Raw genomic sequence first — 18,864 nt, 5'->3', positions numbered from 1 at the left:
TAGTCTGCGACCTCAGTGTTTAGGTCCTGGTTACACTCCACATCACCACTGATGTGCACCCTATCAGATGCCAGTTTCAACTTCATATTCTTGGTGAACCTTGTACCAGAGCTTGTGAGATCTAGCGAAAGAACCACTTATCAACACTAAAAAGACGAGATTTATAGGCAAATTCTACAGGTCTGTATAGAATGGACAATGAGTCTCTTCTGCCATGTTAATCTCGAGTAAGCTTCCTTCTGAGAGCATTTGCAGAACATACAGGATAAGCTACATAGAACCTACTGTCAAATAAATCCTGTTATTCCATCTCACACACTAAGACGATTGGCACCATTAATGCTTCGCTTGTATGCTCCAAATTACATAAGTAACTCAGATGATTTGTCAACCAGCTTAGTGCATCTCTGTTTAGACCCTTTGAGAGACATCCTTGAAGGCTTGTATAACCACAAAATTGTTTTGGGGGCAGTAGTGTAGTATAATGGTTAAGGAGTTGGTCTTGTAACCTAAAGGCCGTAGGTTCGAATCCCTGGTAAGACACTGCCGTTGGATACAATGAAAGTCGCTCTGGATAAGAGCGTCTGCTAAATGCCTGTAATGTAATGTTCACCCCAAAACTGCTTGCAAAATACCAGATCATTCATAAGACTGGCTTGTGAAAACAGTTTGGTTTTTTAGCAATACGGGTTAAATGAGCAACAATAGTTCAAAAAGTCTAAAGTAACACCAAAGATGTTTACCAGAATTAAACTTCAGTCAAGGTCTCACATCAGCTAACCAGTGTAATTGTATTGTTCAGCTTTTGTCATTTTCTCCAAGAGGGCCAATACAGACAAACTAATAGGGACATACTGTAATATTGTTGTAATATTAAATTGGTGTTGAGCATCACCAATATGCCAGATAACTAAATGGGGATGTTTCCATTTTCCAGTGCAGAGTCCTGAATGTGTTCATGAAGTGTCATTCTTCCAACACCTCCCCAACATCTCCCCTCCACCCAATCAGCTCATTAAATAAGTCAAGTGTTTTATGCAATCACCGGTGCTTTATTCAGCATCTACGGAACACGGGAAAATAGCAGGAGCAAAATTTTGACAGGGGATTTCATAATTAATTTTCATGAAAAGCCATCTTTGAAGACAAGTGTGTGCAGACGCTAAACTGCATTCAGTGGGCTGTGGATGAACGGTTTGGTATTTGAGGATTTAAATCATGACACTGGAACAAAACAAAATTGTAAAACATAAGCCAAAATGTTCAAAGTAAAAAGTTAAATACAATTGATTTTCTGTCTGCAATCAGCAAAATCATGGATTCTTTTTAAAAATTTGTTGGCACACTTGGCCTTCACAGCAGAGCTCCTTGAGAGAGAAGAGAAAGAAATGAGATTACTATCGCAACATCTGGACAGAAAGAAATTAAACTGTCCAAAAGAAACGCCAGAAACTCAGTTTAAAAACCAAAACCCTATTAGGGGTCCAAATGAAACCTAAGCTTTTAGAACCAATCAAAACAGAGCATTTCCACTCCTTCCCGGTCATCAAGTAGGGAGAAAAAGAAATCCACCGTACCAGGTAGAGGTGATCTCCTTTGACCCAGTGGGTCCAGCCCCGATTCCTCTTCTCCCCCTTCTGCACACACACTATTCGGTCTCCATCCCAGTTCACCACAGACTGAAGACAAAACGACTCATTAAATACAAGTGTAGACCATTTAAAATGTTAAACGCGGTTTATAGAAAAGAATGCATGCATGCTATTGTACATGAGTGGCTTCGACTTTTCAAAAAAGTAAATTCAGTGAGCCAGACTTGGGTGGGAATTCAAATTAAAGCCAGCAAGTAGGCAGATGTGGCACAAATCACCATCCTACCTTGCACTTCCTGTTGTCCAATCCTTTGGTCACCTCTTCAAACTCCTCCCCGATGTTGAAAGAGCAGTGGTAGTTTCTAAAGGTGCTAACAGTCTTCATAGTAAATAAATCACCATCTTGATCAATCACTTTCTGGGTCTTCAGCATGCCGGCAAGCTTCCGCGTTGCAAAGTCAATATCTGTACGATGACAACGTGTAAAGAGATGGTTAACTCGCATACGATCCACAACTGGTGCGAACGAATCAGTCTTAACAACAGCTTGCTCCTGTGTGGAAATGCGCACATTAGACTGAGCTGAGGACACGCTATAAAGCGGCAGTTCGGCGATACTGCAGTACCAATTCAACCATGGAGGCCTAAGCATTTTAATAATCTTTAATAATCGCTGCGTTGTACGACTTTAATAAAACTGAACCCGTTGGAGTTGGACCGAAGTTCCTCACCGATAGCTACCATATATCCGTCGAAGTTGACATTACTGATCATATTCCACGTGCCGCTGTAGTTAACAGGCATGTTATCTCTCAGATGTGTACGTAGAAGCACGCTCAGCTGGCAACGAGAGCCTCAGCTTAGACGCTTGCAGCTCCAACGCGAAAGAGTGGTTTTACACTACAAAACCGCCCGAATTTAATTTGTGAAAGGCCAAGCTATCACGTGCCGCATACAGCCTAAAACATCTGAGACAACTACTTCGTTAATTGTAATTAACTATCAAAGCCAACGTTTTTCTATTAACACATGGGATTGCAGCAATTGGTTATATAAACGTACGGTCTGTCATTAAATGAAATAACGAGCTGGAATTTAATTTCACAGCTGCGCATGGGCTACCAATCAAGAAAGAGCTAAGCACTACTTAATTGTTTGTATTAGGTCTGATAGGTTAATGATTATGCATTAACGGAAAACGGTGTGCATTTTTATCTTTGACAACGATTGCGTGTTTGTATATTAACCGTTTTAACAACACCCCCCCCCCCCCAAAAAATAAAAATAATAATAATAATAATAAAAATAAATAAATAAATAATCGGAGCTCAGGGCCATTCTGGGTCACTGACATTGAAATATAAAACTGCCGATAAATACTGCACCAGATGAGCTTCCACAGCCTTTTACCAAGAGGTCTGTAAATCTGTAAATGTCAGAAAACTCATTTTTACACACTCGCTGCTGCACTGCTTCAAGACGAGTCTTGATTTATTGGAGCATATGGCTATAGCCTGCCTGAATCTCAGAGCTCGGCAGACAAGACTCTCTCAACTCAAACATACCTGGGAGTCCGTAATGCAAAGCAGGTTCCCTCCCCACCCATGCGGTGGTCGTGTGGGGTGAAACATACACTACTTCATGCTTGCGTTCTTACAATATGAAGACAGATATGCAGTACTGGGTTGTTCATTTGGAGATCAAATCAACGATCAAGCATATTGCTGTTTGTCCACTTCCCAGATCCACTTCATGTTATATTCTTCTTTCTGAAATCAGTAAACAGTTGCACTTCCAGTATCTCAGTGTGAGAAACAGCTAAACAGCACTGTATTGTAAATTTGCCTCAAGAAAATATACAGCAATATACAGCAAAATATCAGAATTAAATCTTTTTATCTTTTAATTTTAAAAAAATAAAGGTTTACATTCGGCATTTTGTAAGACATTTTGAATATTTCATATCAAGATGTCTCATGTAGTTCATTATATCATGGTAAAGCTACCATTTGGATTTCTTTTCATGTTTGTGTCCCCTTTTAAGTCATATCACATGATAGGACAAGTCATAAAATTAATGTTTTTAGGAACTCACAAAATTAATAAAAACGTTAAAATTTCCACAAACAGTAGCTGAATACATAAGAATTACTCTAGTGGGTTACAGGTATTATCCCCCAGTTTTAATTTTATGAGAATACTTCTTTCAACTGTTCATGTTTTCCTGCAGATTCTACTTGATGGATGCAAATACAGCACTGATGTATCACTTTTGTGAGTAACCATAAGCATTAAAAAAATACATACCGAACCAAAATCTGATAACCCTGGATTCCAAGTCATTCTTATACAACATTGTCATTAGACTCTTTTCAATAAGGGTTTGCCTACTGCTCAAATTTTTACTTCATCTATAGCACCATTGTTTAAATTATTGAAAACAATCAAAATACAGGCTTTTGCATTTACAATGGAAAAATACCTTACATTTTATAACCTTTAAGGTTAATCACAAATGAGGGGGGGCCTTCTGTAATCTCTATTTTTTGTGTTCTAAGAGTGCCCTCTAGTGGTATACGTTGTTACATAACACTCATTTAAACACTCAACTATCTGATCCTTAGAGACACATCCATGTAAGGCATGCTAGCCCTAGGATTGTTTCTGAAGAATGTATCTGTGCAGGCCACACAGGGAATGCAGCAAGAATGTTGTTCTTAAACTCAAACGGTGTTGAGCAATGTGTGAAAAACATTATACTCTTCTCCATCCTTCCCGTACTTCGTTCCGAAGTGTGGAGCCTTCTGATTTTTAAAATTTTTTTAAAAAAATTCCTCCTTAAGAAATGGCAGCCATCTTCTTGTCTTCAAACGTTCTTTTTGAAAACTTGCTTGCATACTTGTCCTTCACAGTACAGCTCCTAGGGAAGAAAATTGGGAACGAGGATAACAGCATTAACCCATTAAGGTGTAAGAATACAAACATGTGATTAGAATGTTCTTAACTGAACATTGTAATGCAGATGTAACAATCACTGTTGGTGACTGAAAGCAGTGGAGTTCTAGAACATTAACTTATAATAAAAATAATAATAATAATTTAAAAAACCATTCCAAAAAAACCCCCCGCTCTTCAAAGGGTTACATTTAAGTGAAAAGTGAAAGGGATGAGATCTGCATAGCATCACTGTTGTTGTGGAGGAGCAGCTGACAGCAATTGAGAGCATTGCACAATAAAATCTATTCAGGTGCTGTGTTGCATGGTAAAAAAAATAAATAAAAATAAACAACAACAACAGCGATGCACAGTGGAAACAGTGCTTTACCAGGTGAAGCAGGTTGTCCTCTATCCAGTGAGCCCAGCCGCGGTCCTTCTTCTCCCCCTGCTGCACGCACACCAGCCTGCTCCCCTCCCAGGACACCAGTGACTGCAAAGCACAGGATTACACACTCATTCTGCTGTCACAGGCAGGTTTACACACTAAATCTGGGTGTAAATCCGTGTAAATTCAGGGAGGTGAACTGACTGGGGAAAAATGAAGATTTGTAAAACAAACAAAAAAAAAGGTTTGGAAATAGCTAGGATACAAAATATGCTAAAAAATGCATGATCCAGTTCCCCTTGGCCTGCATTCCCCCCCCCCCCCCCCCCCCCCCCGCCCCATGTCCCATACCTTGCAGTGCCTCTCATCCAGACCCTTGGTGAACTCCGGAAACTCCTCGTCCAGCCTGAAGGAGAGGGTGTAGTTCCTGAAGGTGCTGAGGGTCTTCACCACGTAGACGTCCCCCTCCTGCTCCACCACCTTCCTGTGCTTCAGCTGTAGGGCAAGCTTTCGCATGAGGGCTCCTACTCCTGGGGAGGGACGGGTCACAGTCAGGGACAAACAGGCTTTGTTCCTGCGGCACTATGTACGCAGTGAATCCCCGCTCAGATCAGGTAACGTAATGCTGTGATATCAGACCGCTTTGAAGCCTGACATCTCAGAACTACATTTGGTTGGAAACCTACAGTTGTGGTATAGCCTCTCGACACACAGGCCCCAAAAAAAAAAAACGGGATCAATAAATATTTCAATTGTGTGGCTTCGCTTGATGTATTCGCAGGCGTGTTTTGCCTAAGCTTTGAAGACATGTTTATGAACTTCTTTGAGGCAGAATTAAACATTAACACATATCAAAAAAGTCAACTGAGCCAGATCCCACACTAAAGATCAAACAAACACAAAGGCAACAGAAGCATTTTTGCGCATAAATAAGTTTATATAATGGCGCCTGTCTAGAATAGAAAGGCTCATTTAGCCCATTTCTGTTCATTGCTTGGGCAAGAGGCAAAAATTCATTCCCTGTTGCAGTGTACTGTTTCATTAAATATTCACTTATAAATAACCAATGAGATTACATGTATTGAATAGCGCATTGCTGTATACCTGCAGCAAAAACATACACAAACCTCTCCCTGTCTTCCCCCTCTCCCTCTCTCTCTGTCTCTCACACACACACACACACACGCACATACACACACTCTCTCTCTCTCTCACACACACACACACATGCACACAAATGCAATTAGGTTGCCATTGAAGCAACATTTTAAATACTCACCCAGTGCTATCATGTACCCATCAAAGTTGATATTGCTGATCATTTCCCAGCTACCACAGATAATGCCAGGCATACTCAGGCAGGTCTGACTGGATGTATTGTATTATATGTTTCAGACAGAGGGAAAAACAAACTTTCCAGGTGCTCAGAGTGAGATGGACATGAGAAGCACAGACCACTTTGTTTTAAAACAAAATGAGCTCAGATAAGGGGCGGAGTTGGCTTTTCGCCTGAAGCTCATTCGCCGGTGCTCTAGGGCGTAGCCCCGCCCCTTCACTCTGGCACTCTTTCTGACCCCTCGGCTGTTTCTCTAACGATCAGCCGGGCGACAGGTGTGTCCTCTTCCTTGCAACTCACTACTTGTAAATTACCTCTTTTTTTTCTCATCATTTTTAGAAACAACATTTTCTAGCCTCTGGGTGCTGTCAACCGTCAGTTACATAAGTAAATCATTGCCCAGAATGATTTATTTACCTGTTTAGACGCTGTAGCATAACGCTACTGGAAGGAAGAAGCCTGCCTTGGTTCTCAAGGTGCAGCATGCCTACAGACCACTGCGCTGATGTGCCGTTAGTTATATTCTGTTTCACCGTCCATCTTTAGACCAAGATATCAGCATGAGAGCCCAGCAAGTGCACATTTATTAACCTCTAAAGACAGAGATGACCCCTGACACAGAGTTAGTCTGATATTTGACAGGGTGTTGCCCAAACTGAATGCTTTGTCATTGGCTGAGCAAAGACTGTGTGTGAAATGTGATAATGTTCATGCTGAGATGAACTAACAAAGGTGTTAGTCTGATGAAAGAATCATTGTGATCTGCTAAACAAGATGCCCAAATATCAACAATGACAGACCCTTGTCTTCAGGCTTCAAAACCACTGCAGTAATAATAATAATAATAATAATAATAAGCATAACATAGGACTTTACTACGCTCTAAAATGCTATTGATAATAGCTGATCTACACGACACAACCCAGATGAAAGATTAATGTAATCAGTGCTTCAGTGTTTGAAGGTATACCTGGGACCCAAACTATAGAACAGAAGTTACAGCCCTCAGCCCTCCTTCCCCATTGTGACTAAATTTGATCAGCCAGTGTGAAAGTGTATTCCAGGCGGATCAAAGGAGTCCCTGAGTATGATTGGTTCAGCCATTTCATCAAATCACACGTGTGAAAGGTTTGATCTTACCGTGACTTGGGTGGGATCCTTGCATTGATGGATAAATTAACAATCTTTAGCAGATGAGGACTAGACAAGCCACAGCAGGCAGGTAAACATAAATAGCCTTTAATTAATAGAAAATGCAATGATGATGCACTTCACAGTCTTTGTCTTCCTTTTAATCTAACATTCATGCACTTGCCACGGTCTGTCCAGCTAATTAATTAATTAAATGACTCATACTCACAATGGTGCTCTTAGAAATGCCCTGTGAGACAAATAAGCAGAAATAAATTATTCCTGAAAAGGATTTATAAAACATGTCTTCAGGTTGAAAATTTCACACAATTAAGATAAACCTTTTCTTATAATATTTCCTCTCCACATTAAAAATACAAATGTAATTCAAAAGTAATTGAAAAATATATGATTTCTGTTCAATGATCAATTATTATTATTATTTTATTTTATATTTTAAATTATTATTCTATTTTTATCGTAATTTGAGAATTGGTCTAATATACCTACTCAATTCCAAGGTGGTATTTTACACTTTTAACTTCCCTTTCCCACAGACATGATACTTTCATCTTATTTCAATTGCATAACCGTCTAACGGCTGTGAGATTGATGGGTACCTGATCTGTCACCCGCTGAGGAATGCTGCTCAGTCATGCTAAAGTTGTCCAGGACGTTCTGCCCTCTGCAAACGCACTCAGGTACAGGGAAGAAAAGGTACACGCTTTACTGTTGCATAATTTTGTCTACAGGTGGTGTGACTGCAGATGTCCCCACCCTTCTACCTCGGTACATGACACACAGTGCATGTAAGCCTGAGCATTGTGAATGTGTGTGTGAGAGTGAGTGTGAGTGAGTGTGTGTGTGAGTGTGTGTGTGAGTGTGAGTGTGAGTGTGAGTGTGAGTGTGTGTGTGAGTGTGTGAATGTGTGTGACTGTGTGCATGCGTGCATGTGTGTGTTTGCATATGCATGTGTGTGTGTGTGAATTTTATCCTTTGGGTTGCCATAGGCTTTTTGGAACCACCATACCTGTCCTTGCACAGGTAGAACACGGACACCTCTTCTGTCACTTTGTTCTCCCTTATTGATGATCTTCTCCTCACTGAGAAGCTCTGCTCATGTTTTGAGCTCATCACATGCAGTGGTTTCTGCAGTATATGCAGATTGAATACCCCCAGCACACGAGGAGCTTTGTAACATGTGGCTTTCCTCTGGAAACACAACTTGTTTGTTTTCCTGGAGAACCTGTGAACACCACTTATAACCGACATGCTGACTTTCAAACTCAAGACATACTTGTTTAAACTAATGATGACGGTGTATAAGGGAGCTTTTTTGCTGACCATGCTCTACAGGCCATGCGCTGTGGATAAAAAATGCCCAATCAAGCATGAAGTAAACACAAAACAGTGCTCTGGCCAATATTCCTTTTAATTGCCGCATTGGCTCTCTGTCACAGAAACTGTGAGCAATACCATAGTACAAAAGTCACTTAATGATTACATTAATTCATATTTCTGAAATGTGTTATTAAAAATTGAAGTGTAAGAGAATGTTTAATATTCCGTTACCTCGTAGCATAAATAACTGCTAATTAAATAGGACTGGACTATGTTTCCTGATACTTTAATTGGCAAAATAGAAATGCGCTCAATACATGTGAAAAAAAATCCAATATTGGGGCTGGCAAAATCATATTGCAGGGAGAGAAGATATATACCATAATAAGCATTATATTGGGGCGACATAGCTCAGGAGGTAAGAGCGGTTGTCTGGCAGTCGGAGGGTTGCAGATTCGAGCCCCACCCAGGGCGTGTCGAAGTGCCCCTGAGCAAGACACCTAACCCCTAAAATGCTCTGGTGAATGACAGGTATCAATTGTAAAGCGCTTTGGATAAAAGCGCTATATAAATGCAGTCCATTTACCAATTTACCATTATATCCGTGTTCAGACCCAACAATATCATTTTATTCTTTAATATCTTTGTAGAGATCGAGTATCTTTGATGTCGCTTGAACTGAGGGGTATCTGATTGGACCAAAAAAAAACTAACACATGCCTCTGATTGGACCAAAAACCGGAAACCAGTGTACCATAAAAATTGTTCCCCTTGTCAAAGGCACATCCCAAATAATAAATAAACAGCACGGAAGGGGATGATTTCGCAAAATAGGTTTGCTTGACCATAACCAAAAGGTGAGAAAGGGAGGCATTTCAATTCAGCCAGATTGCCATACTGAACGCACTATCCGTAAGGAAATATGTAATGTAAACCATTAAAAAGAATTAAAATTAAATAAAAAAACAAGTTTTTGGAGCTAACTAGCCACCAAGGACTTGTATAAGTTTAGCTAACTAGCTATTATAGCTATCTTAGTGCTGTCGCCGCAGCTAACTTGTCTAGCTAAAGCGAGCATTGAAATTGTACTAAGAATAATTTTAACATTATTAGCCAGTGATAGTGTGCTGGCCAAATTGCTATTCACCTGGGTGTGTCAAGTTGTCTTTTTAATAAAAACGTTTCTTCGTGAATAATACCAGGTTTCTCTGCTCTTCTGTAAACATGCATTTAACTAGGTTGCTACCGTTTCTATGCGGTGGTTTGTGGAACTAGCTAGATTGATATGTAGTTCGATAATTTGCCAGAAAGATAGGACACATTTTTGGCTCCACATGCAACTTGCTGAATAACAATATACTTACGTTTTAGGGCGTAGCCATGGCTTCCCGGGGGAAATCGGAAACAACTAAATTAAAACAAAACATGGAGGAGCAACTCGACAGACTAATGCAGCAGCTTCAGGACCTGGAAGAGTGCAGGTAGCTCATTCATCTTAATCCCATCGCCAAAAAAGCGTACTGGCAACGGTAGTAAATGGCATTGGTACTGACGGCAACAATGTGTCCCCGACAAACAATGGAACGATATAGCATATTAATGAAACACCTGGCTGTGCGAGCATGATTCCAAGGTATCAGTGCAACAACGGTGTGCAATCTTAATTGCTAATTAAACTGCCTGCCAGCATTTTAATTGTGCTATGTAATGTTGGAATAAATTTAACTCTGAGTAAATCAAGTTTACGGTCTTAATTGCCGCTGTCATCCTAATTTATCTTTGGGGTGTTTTCAAAAGGCAGAACTATCACAAATGATTCCACAGAGACCATAATGGTAAGGTATAGGTCAAAGTTTTTGTTTATGAAGTGTTTGATGAACCACAGCCCCATAGCCCCCTGGCCCCGCCCCAATTCTTAGCCCCTTTGTGGAATGTTGAGAGTGCCTCCGCCCAGCCAACGCATCCCTGCTCTGATATTCACAGAGACGAGCTGGAGGAGGAGGAGTACGAGGAGACTAAAAAAGAGACCCTGGAACAGCTGAATGAGTTCAATGAGTCCCTGAAGAAGATCATGTCTGGGAACATGACACTGGTGGATGAACTTGGAGGAATGCAGCTGGTAGAAATGATTTATCTTTTAGATTACGATTTATCTATGTATTGTGCCGTTCGTACATGCATTTTTTAAAATGGTGAATAAAGATCTGTGGCTTGTTCTGAGAGGTGGTGCTTAGTGCTCTGGGCGGCAGTGTAGTATAATGGGTTAGCAACTGGTCTTGCAACCTAAAGGACACTGTCGTTGTACCCTTGAGCAAGGTACTTGACCTTCATTGCTTCAGCATATATATCCAGCTGCATAAATGGAAGCAATGTAAATGCTGTGTAAACGTTGTGCAAGTCGCTCTGGATAAGGGTGTTTGCTAAATGCCTGTAATGTAATGTAGTGTTCATTCTCGGGCTTCCTAGGCCATTCAGGCAGCCATTAGCCAGGCGTTCAAGACCCCAGAGGTGATCCGACTCTTCGCCAAGAAACAGCCCGGGCAGCTGAGGACCCGGCTGGCCGAGGTGAGATGGGAAACGTTTACCTTTTTCATTTTACACCTTTGTCTGATGCCCTTATCCAGGGCCCTGTGTCACAAAGCAGGGTCACTCAGTTGGCTGGATAACTGCACTGAGTAAAGCCCTGAACCCACCTAAATCTAGAACGTGGACTGAAGTAAATAGAGCAGTTCTGGGTTATACTCAGCGCAGCTACCCAGCTAACTCAGTAATCTTGCTTCAGGAAATACCGCCCAGAGAAACTTACAATTACTGCACAAAAAAAAGACAAAGACCTTAATTCGTAAATCAGCAGCATCTCAAGTAGCAATTAATGAGAGTGCAATGGTCCAGCCATAACACCCCAGTGATAGGTAATCCGTCGTCGCTAGAATTAACACGTGGATGGGAAAGTAGAAATTGTTTTTTTTTTAAGCCAAAGTGAGAGACAGAGACTCTGTGTTAAAGGTGGAACCTTACTGCACATGCCCGGTTGTGGGGGGGGGGGGGGGGGGGGGGGGGGGGGGGGGGGGAAGAGAAGTGATTTGTTTTTGAGTGGCAGCGCTCGGGCGAGGGTTGAAAACGCGAAGCGACGCGGCGTTCGTGACTGTCTCTCTCGCCGCAGATGGACCGCGACGTCATGGTGGGGAAGCTCCAGAGGGACGTGTACACCCAGCAGAAGGTGGAAATTCTCACGGCGCTGAGGAAGCTGGGCGAGAAGGTGAGGGGGCCGCTGCAGTTGCGGGGTTGCGGGATGAATGGACTCGGATGGGAAAGATATACGCACTGCAGCGTGGACGGTGTTCACCCACACGTCACACGTAGACAGCTTGCATTACTGCCCAGGCGGTTTACTGACTCACAGCTTTCATGATCACCGAGCTGTAAAAAAAAAGGTGTGGTTCCGTTACATACAAATGCTTCCCCCCCTTTTGAGGTTAAAAACACCCAATAGCAATGGAAAATTTAGAGCTCATCTACGGTTAATGCTTTCTGACCATGTATTCAGACTCCTTGTTTTCCATAGCATACAACAAGTGGTTTATGCATTAGCACTAGAATTCACCATCAGACCACAAACCCATGGCTTTGGTAGCTAATCATCATGGTCAAAACATTTTGCTATCAGATTCTAAGGATCTAAGGCTGTCCAAATGCCAGGTTTAAGATGCATAAAAAAAATTTAAAAAAAAGTCCCAGTTCTGTAGTGACCCAGGTCATGTTATATTATGGTTCTCTGGAGAAATCCTGATTCAAAATGCTGATTTTTCTTTCTTCTGGGTTCGCAGCTCACAGCCGAGGACGAGTCGTTTCTCCTGGCGAACGCTAGCGCCACCCTCAGCCAGTTTGAGAAAGTCACCGCAGACCTGGGTGAGGTTCTCCTCCTTTTTTTAATCATCAGTGTATTATTGACGCATGTAAAAGTCATCCATACACGCATCAAAACACATTTCATTTGGAGTTTCCCAATAGAAGCATCTTATAACCAAAGTTAATAATTTATTATCCTCATTTGTGTTGGGTTACATATGAACCCCCCCTGAAAAAAGTGGTTGTGCTTGTCAAAATAACTGCTGGAGTTATGACACACTTCCTTCCTCAGGATCAGAAGACAAGATTTTGGCCTTGGCTTGCTCTGGTGTGGAGAAAACCAAGACATAGAGAGCAGCTTGAATCTCCTCTCCATTCCCAAGATCACCCACTTAACTGCGTAGGCTGCTGCTAAACGTCTTTTGAGGGAAGAGAACACTTCTCTTACTCTCATATAATTTAATGTCACAGTTGGCAGTCGGTCCAAGCAGTGTTTTAGTAGATTAAATTGTTTACATGTCATTTTTCATCCATTGCATTTCTTGTACGAAAGTTGTTTTTATGCAAGATGAGATAATTCAAAACCTCCATCCACGTGCTTGTCGTTATCTCGGTAACAAACATCTCGCTTGTAAATATGGTACTACATTGGCATTTCCGTAGGATTCCTTTTTATTTGAACTTCTGTGGTCTTCAGTTAAATGAGTAATACGTTCGTTCATGCCTTAATCGTGGTTAAATCAGTGTAAATGTGAAGCAAACAGTTGGACAACATTGATAGGATGAAGCACGAAGGACTTGTAATTGCAACGTGTGCAAAAGAATACTGTGCATATTTGAAGTCTGCAAAGCTTGAATTTGCTGAACAGTCCGTATATACAAGTTTTTGCTCATGTAAAGCTAGATCGGACGAGGAAAATCCTGACATCCAAGCACTTTCAAATGAAGATATCCAGGATAGACAGTCTCAGCCATGTTGCATTGGCAAGTTTCACCATGAGAAAAGCCACCAATAGTCTTCTAATAATGGGGCACTTGATATTAATGTCATCATTTACACAAGGCAGATCAAAAGGCAAATCAATGGTCTTAGATTTTAGCTCTTCGCTAACAAGCAAAACCAATTTGTAGCTTTTTGTAATACGAGCAGCTTCGAGAAGTCTCTCATCCCTGTCAAGATCATCTGCGTGGGCGGGGTTTGTTGTCGACAGTGTTCTGCTGTGAGGAATTTCAGGGTTTCTCTCGGTAAATAAAGCGTAGAACACTTGTGATATTGCAGTACTAATTGTTGGAAGTGTTAACGTTGTCTTTGTATACTTGTTTTATTTCACGATATGAAATGTTAATGGAATGTAAGCTGTGGGTGTAAGTGTTTTGCATTTTTTGTAAAAATGGTTGATTTTTTTTGTTTGTTTTAAAGTTGTATTAGAACTTTGTGGAAAAGAATTATAATAAATGGCACTAGTGATATATGCAATGCCTGTAATATATTGTGGCATTCTACAGCCAACAGGTGGCGCTGCAGTACATAGCATGTGTTGGACCAACTTCACTGCATCCCTTTCTTGGGGGTAATTTAAATTTTAGAGGCCTTGCTTTCACTGTTATCAATGGCACAAAAATAATTGTTTGCACTGGTTAAAAAAAAGACAACTTGCGTCACACCGCAAGTCACCCTATGGCATTACATAACCCACCCAAGGGTGATCTTAAAACGGCATACGAGGACATGTTTCATGACACCATAATACATTTCACAAATTAAGAAGGCAAAATCGACTTTCTTTTTTTTATTCCAACTCTTCGTCCTTTATTTTGTTCGAGAGCGAGCACCAACTTAGCCACAAGCTAAGACGAAAAAGCGAGTACCGCCCCAAACAATCACAAAGGCGGCTTTCAGCAGCCCTCAGACCACCGTTCCTTTCACTTTTAACAGCAAAAAAACAAATTAAATAAAACAAAATGGTGAACACGGACATTTCGAATGGCGAAACGGACAGTTGTAAGGATAGTGTAGAACAACATTATCTGAGAATCAGCAGTATATTTACAGACTGGTTCACAATATTTAAAGAGCTACAACCCCCCTCCGAGTTCTGCCGCACAATGCCACAGAATTTACACTGAGTAGGTATCCGACCGCGCAAAAGACGAGATTCCCCTAACCTCAATGAGTGTATGCGATGAGAACCGGACTCATAATATATGGACACATAAGGTCACAACTATTTTACCACAAGAACTCACGAGTCTGAGTATTATCAACATGCAGATTCAAGATTGGAGATCTACATCAAAAGTAAGCACTTTTTAAAAAGCAGCGCAATTTAGTATCTGGTAAACAGATGCATATTTGTAATCAATTGCTTATGAAAATATTTGCATTATAACATTCTGTGTCTGCCAGGTTTTCGAATGGAATGACACTACTGGATCCAGTAATGGAACTGTCTAAGCGTCTGTAAACTTCACAACAGCCGGTCACAAAGTCCTCAAAAATGAGATATTAAATGACAAATATTTTCAGTGAATGAATTATATGGAGATTGTGCGAGAAGGAATGGGGATATGTCCACTGGCTCTTATACATCCACACAAGCCTCTTTCACCTCAGTGCATGAAGCAATGCACCTAAAAAATTTAACAAATTATTCAGACCAACTTCTGACCATACAATTAGCTCAAATCCACACTGGCTTCATATAGCAATTTTAACAATGTACAGCCTTTCAGAAGTAGTTTTTTTTTTTTTTTTTTTTTGCAAACTTGACAACATATCTACAGATGATATCATATGGAAAGATCTACCATCTATACATCAACATGAACACAATACATCTATGTAAGACAATTTCAACTTTCACTTTTTATTAAAACTAGCAATTTTTTTTCCAGAATGATCATTACAACAAAACCGAAATAAAATCGATCCCCCGCACTGGAGGGAAAATCTAGCATTTTCATAATTAAAAAATAGGTTTTCCGCAGCTGAAACCACATGGGCAAGTGTTCTGTTAGTTGTGTTAAAATGTGCTGAGATCGGCAAAAGGCACTCCCAACTGCCACTCATGGAGTCTGGGCCTCCCTACGGGCCCCATTCAAATTGAAGGGGAAATCGCCGGCCAAACTTTGCAACAATTCATTTCTGTCATTATTATTATTATTTGCATTTCACTGGAGTGTTTGGGTGACACAAAGTCACTGCTTTACCAGACCCTCAACTCTATATTAAAGTCTCATAAAAACTGCCTAACATACAGTAATAAACACTAAAAAAAATCATTTTAATTTGAGTCAGTTTGTACTTTAAACATCCCCAAGAATAAAATATCTCTATGGTCAAGCCTACGATATTTTCACTTTCATGTAAATGTGTACCTTTAATATCTGAGGTTTCTCAGGTCGTGTTTACCCCTCATTGGCTGTATAATCCTTCCTCATGCCTTCACATAAGTCAGCAAACCTGACGTGAAGAAGCTGAAGACTCATTCATTCAGACGTCCACAAGACCTGGGAATTCTACGGTTATTTTTGTGAGGAAATAATGCCACTCAATCCAAGTTTCAGATAACAAATGAAAGGGTGACCGGCAACTTCTTTTTGGGAAATATAGACCATTTCTTACCAATTCATTGCCACTATCTTAACCAGGAGAAAAACAAGTTTACCAAATGTAAACAAATCTTAATAAAACTCTACAGTTTCATGTACAGTACAATACAATCTAGAGGTAAACTGCAGAAGTATTCATAGTTTTAATGAGACCCAAGATTGAATTTAGAATGTATATGGCTGATTTTCTTAAGCATTTTTAAAAAAGAAATTGCATGCACGTTTATTTTATCACCACGATCGCTTCACTACACAAAAAAAAAACTTGGAAAAAAACCTTTAAGAAAAAAGGTGTCATAAGAATGATTTTAATATAACATGGAAACACTTCAGAAAATTAATCTTATACATGCTCCTTTCTAGACAAAACAAATCTTGTGATCTGACAACCTTGCTCGAGTATTGACTTCTGCAGTGGAGTTACTGAAAATGTTCTTGCCTCACCGATCTCAAAGAATGGCAGCAACCGAGCTTATTTTATCGCGCCACTGTGAAGCACCAACTACCTGCAAAGCCCAGCTCCTCCTTCAGTAGTCTGTTCTCATCGTTTGGTTTGATTTGATTTTGTTAAAGTTTCAAACGTGGCAGGTGACCGCAATTCACACTGTCTTGTGAAGAGAAGTGAAGTGATTGTGTTGGATTCCCATGAGTCATCTATGCACTACAGGAGTAAAAAAAAAAAAAACTACCATGCTGAAACGCTTAACACAGCAAAACCTCCATAAATAACAAGCTCCTAAATCACCCAAGGGTTACTGTTCTCAAAGCCCAAAAAACCCCCCACTGGCCAAATAGAGAATTATGTTGGAAATGATACAGAGCAAAGCCTTACGTTTGCCTAAGTCATTTATACTTGTGCAAGCCCAGCAAAGCACAGCCCATGGAGCCATGACACTTCACCAGCCACCAGCCACCACACCCCCTGTCCCCTTCCCGAATAACCCCTTCCCCAAATAAAAGCATCGAATGAAAAAGGTTCACCGAAACCTCAGTTCCTCTCCTCCGAAGCAGACGTTTTACACAAGCACGGCAGAAGAGGTTAGCCTGTCTCCAAACATGCTACAGCCTTTGAAACGCAAATATTCGAGTGTGTTCCGCATTCTTCGTTTTCATATGCTGGACCCATTTTTTCTAGGCTTGGTCTTTACTACCACATTCACTAATAACGTAATTTCTCTCATATTTACAAAATATTAAAAAGTAATTTATTCCTCTACACGCATGACCTTTGCAAGTTTTAACTCATGCACTAAAAAAGGAGGGGAAAACAAAAAAAGGGAAAGCAATCAGCCTGAAGGGCTGTGTCTCTCTAGCCAAAACAAACAAAACGGAGAAAAAGCCAAAGAGCGTCTTTTCATCTTTGTCTGCTGAGAAAATCGGAATTTCATCTGCATGTTATATACATAAAAACCTCAGGTTGGATCGGTTACAGCTGGAAAATAAAAAAAAGTGCAAGTGTTTCCCAACAGAGCCAAAAACATACACAAATCTTGGGCGTCTCCCCAAAAAAAAAAAAAAAACAATAATAATAAATACATTTGAAATCGAATCCTGTGCTTGCCCTACTGTGTGAATATTGAACTGTACGACTCAGGGAAACCTTGACCAATAGAAGTTAAGCTGAAGCAGCATATTGAGCCAAAGACAGGATTTGTGTTTTACTTTAAGGATCATTATCCTTTTTCTGTCGTACACCACGGGTGCAGAGGAAGGAAACGGTAGGAGGGAGATGGAATGCTCCAACGGTGCTCTGTGTGTGTGTGTGTGTGCGCGCGCGTGCGTGTGTGAACGCATGTGCCTGTGTGTGTGTTTGTGTGTGAGCCTGTGTGTTTGCCTGTGTGTGTGTGTTTGTGTGTGTGTGCGCCTGTGTGAGTGCCTGTGTGTGTGTGTGAACGCATGGGCCTGTGTGTGTGTTTGTGTGTGTGTGTGTGCACGTGAGAGAGGGGCGGGGTCAGTAGGTGAGGGTGGAGTCGTCCCACTCCAGCTGCTGCTGTCTGTTGGCCGCCTGCTGGTCCTCGGGCTCACCACCCTCCTCATCCTCGCTGCTCTCCGACTCTGCGCTGGTGATGTCATCTTCCTCTTCGCCATCCTCGCTCTCCTCCTCTTCCTCCTCATCATCCTCACTGCTGTGCTGGTCTTCATATGTCTACAGAGCAAACAAGAAGAGAAAGAAAGGATATGGATAATGAGAGAGAGACATCGCCCACATGGAACTTGTCCCTGGCCACTTGATGAATTCATTCACAAAAAAAAAATATATATATTTGCTTCAATAAAACTAATTCTATGTTTGTCTTACATGACTCACATGACTGATACTCTCTAGAATGGATGTTGTCATAGCTATAACTGTAAAGCTCTGTGGATACGAGCATCTACAAGCTACAGAAATAAGACTAATGAGGATCTAAAACAAAGGAACTGGTGGCCCATGAGGGAATAGGATTTGTGCCTGAAACGAGAAAAACAAGAATATTGGTAATTTTATGCAACGCGTTAATGATACCGAAACAAAACACAGGGGGTACATTTTCAAGTAATGAGACAAGATCTCTCTTCCGTTACAACTCGTGCTAATCATAGTGACATAAAATAATGGCGTACAGATCAATTCAAACTGTGCTGGAAATTAAACTGTATTCCAAGAATACAAATAATCGCATCCGAGCTGAAAATCTCCA

The 18,864-nt window shown here is 40.9% G+C and overlaps 4 protein-coding genes across 9 annotated transcripts in view; 1 reads left to right on the top strand and 3 right to left on the bottom strand.

Moving 5' to 3' along the window:
- Positions 1-1,023: 1,023 nt before the first annotated feature.
- On the bottom strand, positions 1,024-2,540 carry LOC118207457 (retinoid-binding protein 7-like). The gene is made up of 4 exons (XM_035381067.1): positions 2,324-2,540; positions 1,879-2,057; positions 1,578-1,679; positions 1,024-1,367 (listed from the first exon to the last, which is right to left on the bottom strand). Exons 1-4 carry the CDS (start codon positions 2,394-2,396, stop codon positions 1,314-1,316), a joined length of 408 nt encoding a protein of 135 aa, XP_035236958.1. The 5' UTR covers positions 2,397-2,540; the 3' UTR covers positions 1,024-1,313.
- Positions 2,541-3,561: 1,021 nt separating this feature from the next.
- LOC118207647 (retinoid-binding protein 7-like) lies at positions 3,562-7,070 on the bottom strand. 2 transcript variants are annotated; one of them, XM_035381434.1, is made up of 5 exons: positions 6,668-7,070; positions 6,194-6,278; positions 5,266-5,444; positions 4,918-5,019; positions 3,562-4,512 (listed from the first exon to the last, which is right to left on the bottom strand). In XM_035381434.1, the coding sequence occupies exons 2-5, from the start codon at positions 6,264-6,266 to the stop codon at positions 4,459-4,461; spliced, it is 408 nt and encodes a 135-aa protein (XP_035237325.1). In that variant the 5' UTR covers positions 6,267-6,278; positions 6,668-7,070; the 3' UTR covers positions 3,562-4,458. The 2 variants fall into 2 exon arrangements, with proteins under 2 accessions (XP_035237325.1, XP_035237324.1); XM_035381433.1 differs by lacking the exon at positions 6,668-7,070 and having other exon boundaries at positions 6,194-6,632.
- A 2,390-nt stretch (positions 7,071-9,460) lies between these two features.
- Positions 9,461-14,043, top strand: lzic (leucine zipper and CTNNBIP1 domain containing). Of its 2 annotated transcripts, none has more exons than XM_035381431.1 (7): positions 9,461-9,579; positions 10,094-10,203; positions 10,706-10,841; positions 11,189-11,287; positions 11,886-11,981; positions 12,550-12,631; positions 12,864-14,043. In XM_035381431.1, the coding sequence occupies exons 2-7, from the start codon at positions 10,103-10,105 to the stop codon at positions 12,920-12,922; spliced, it is 573 nt and encodes a 190-aa protein (XP_035237322.1). In that variant the 5' UTR covers positions 9,461-9,579; positions 10,094-10,102; the 3' UTR covers positions 12,923-14,043. The 2 variants fall into 2 exon arrangements, with proteins under 2 accessions (XP_035237322.1, XP_035237323.1); XM_035381432.1 differs by having other exon boundaries at positions 9,502-9,634.
- A 303-nt stretch (positions 14,044-14,346) lies between these two features.
- Positions 14,347-18,864, bottom strand: part of LOC118207645 (calsyntenin-1-like) — a 40,178-nt gene continuing 35,660 nt past the window's right edge. For all 4 annotated transcript variants that reach the window (XM_035381426.1, XM_035381428.1, XM_035381427.1 and 1 more), the window contains one exon: positions 14,347-18,329. In XM_035381426.1, coding sequence (XP_035237317.1) covers positions 18,135-18,329 — 195 coding nt within the window. In that variant the 3' untranslated portion in view covers positions 14,347-18,134. The remainder of the gene's footprint in view (positions 18,330-18,864) is intronic.

Source organism: Anguilla anguilla, chromosome 11, assembly GCF_013347855.1.
Source record: "Anguilla anguilla isolate fAngAng1 chromosome 11, fAngAng1.pri, whole genome shotgun sequence".
In the NCBI taxonomy this organism is placed as follows: domain Eukaryota; kingdom Metazoa; phylum Chordata; class Actinopteri; order Anguilliformes; family Anguillidae; genus Anguilla; species Anguilla anguilla.
Note: the sequence above shows the minus strand (reverse complement) of the source record. Positions and strands in the feature narration are given on the sequence as shown.

Coding starts and splice junctions, on each gene's coding strand:
- LOC118207457 (XM_035381067.1), bottom strand. CDS start 2,396: ATGCCTGTTAACTACAGCGGCACGTGGAATATGATCAGTAATGTCAAC. Junction 1,680..1,878: donor TGGACAACAGGAAGTGCAAG/GTAGGATGGTGA, acceptor TTTTGTCTTCAG/TCTGTGGTGAACTGGGATGG. Junction 1,368..1,577: donor AAGGAGATCACCTCTACCTG/GTACGGTGGATT, acceptor TTCTCTCTCAAG/GAGCTCTGCTGTGAAGGCCA.
- LOC118207647 (XM_035381434.1), bottom strand. CDS start 6,266: ATGCCTGGCATTATCTGTGGTAGCTGGGAAATGATCAGCAATATCAAC. Junction 5,445..6,193: donor TGGGTACATGATAGCACTGG/GTGAGTATTTAA, acceptor GTCCCTCCCCAG/GAGTAGGAGCCCTCATGCGA. Junction 4,513..4,917: donor AGGACAACCTGCTTCACCTG/GTAAAGCACTGT, acceptor TTTCTTCCCTAG/GAGCTGTACTGTGAAGGACA.
- lzic (XM_035381431.1), top strand. CDS start 10,103: ATGGCTTCCCGGGGGAAATCGGAAACAACTAAATTAAAACAAAACATG. Junction 10,842..11,188: donor AACTTGGAGGAATGCAGCTG/GTAGAAATGATT, acceptor CGGGCTTCCTAG/GCCATTCAGGCAGCCATTAG. Junction 11,982..12,549: donor TGAGGAAGCTGGGCGAGAAG/GTGAGGGGGCCG, acceptor CTGGGTTCGCAG/CTCACAGCCGAGGACGAGTC.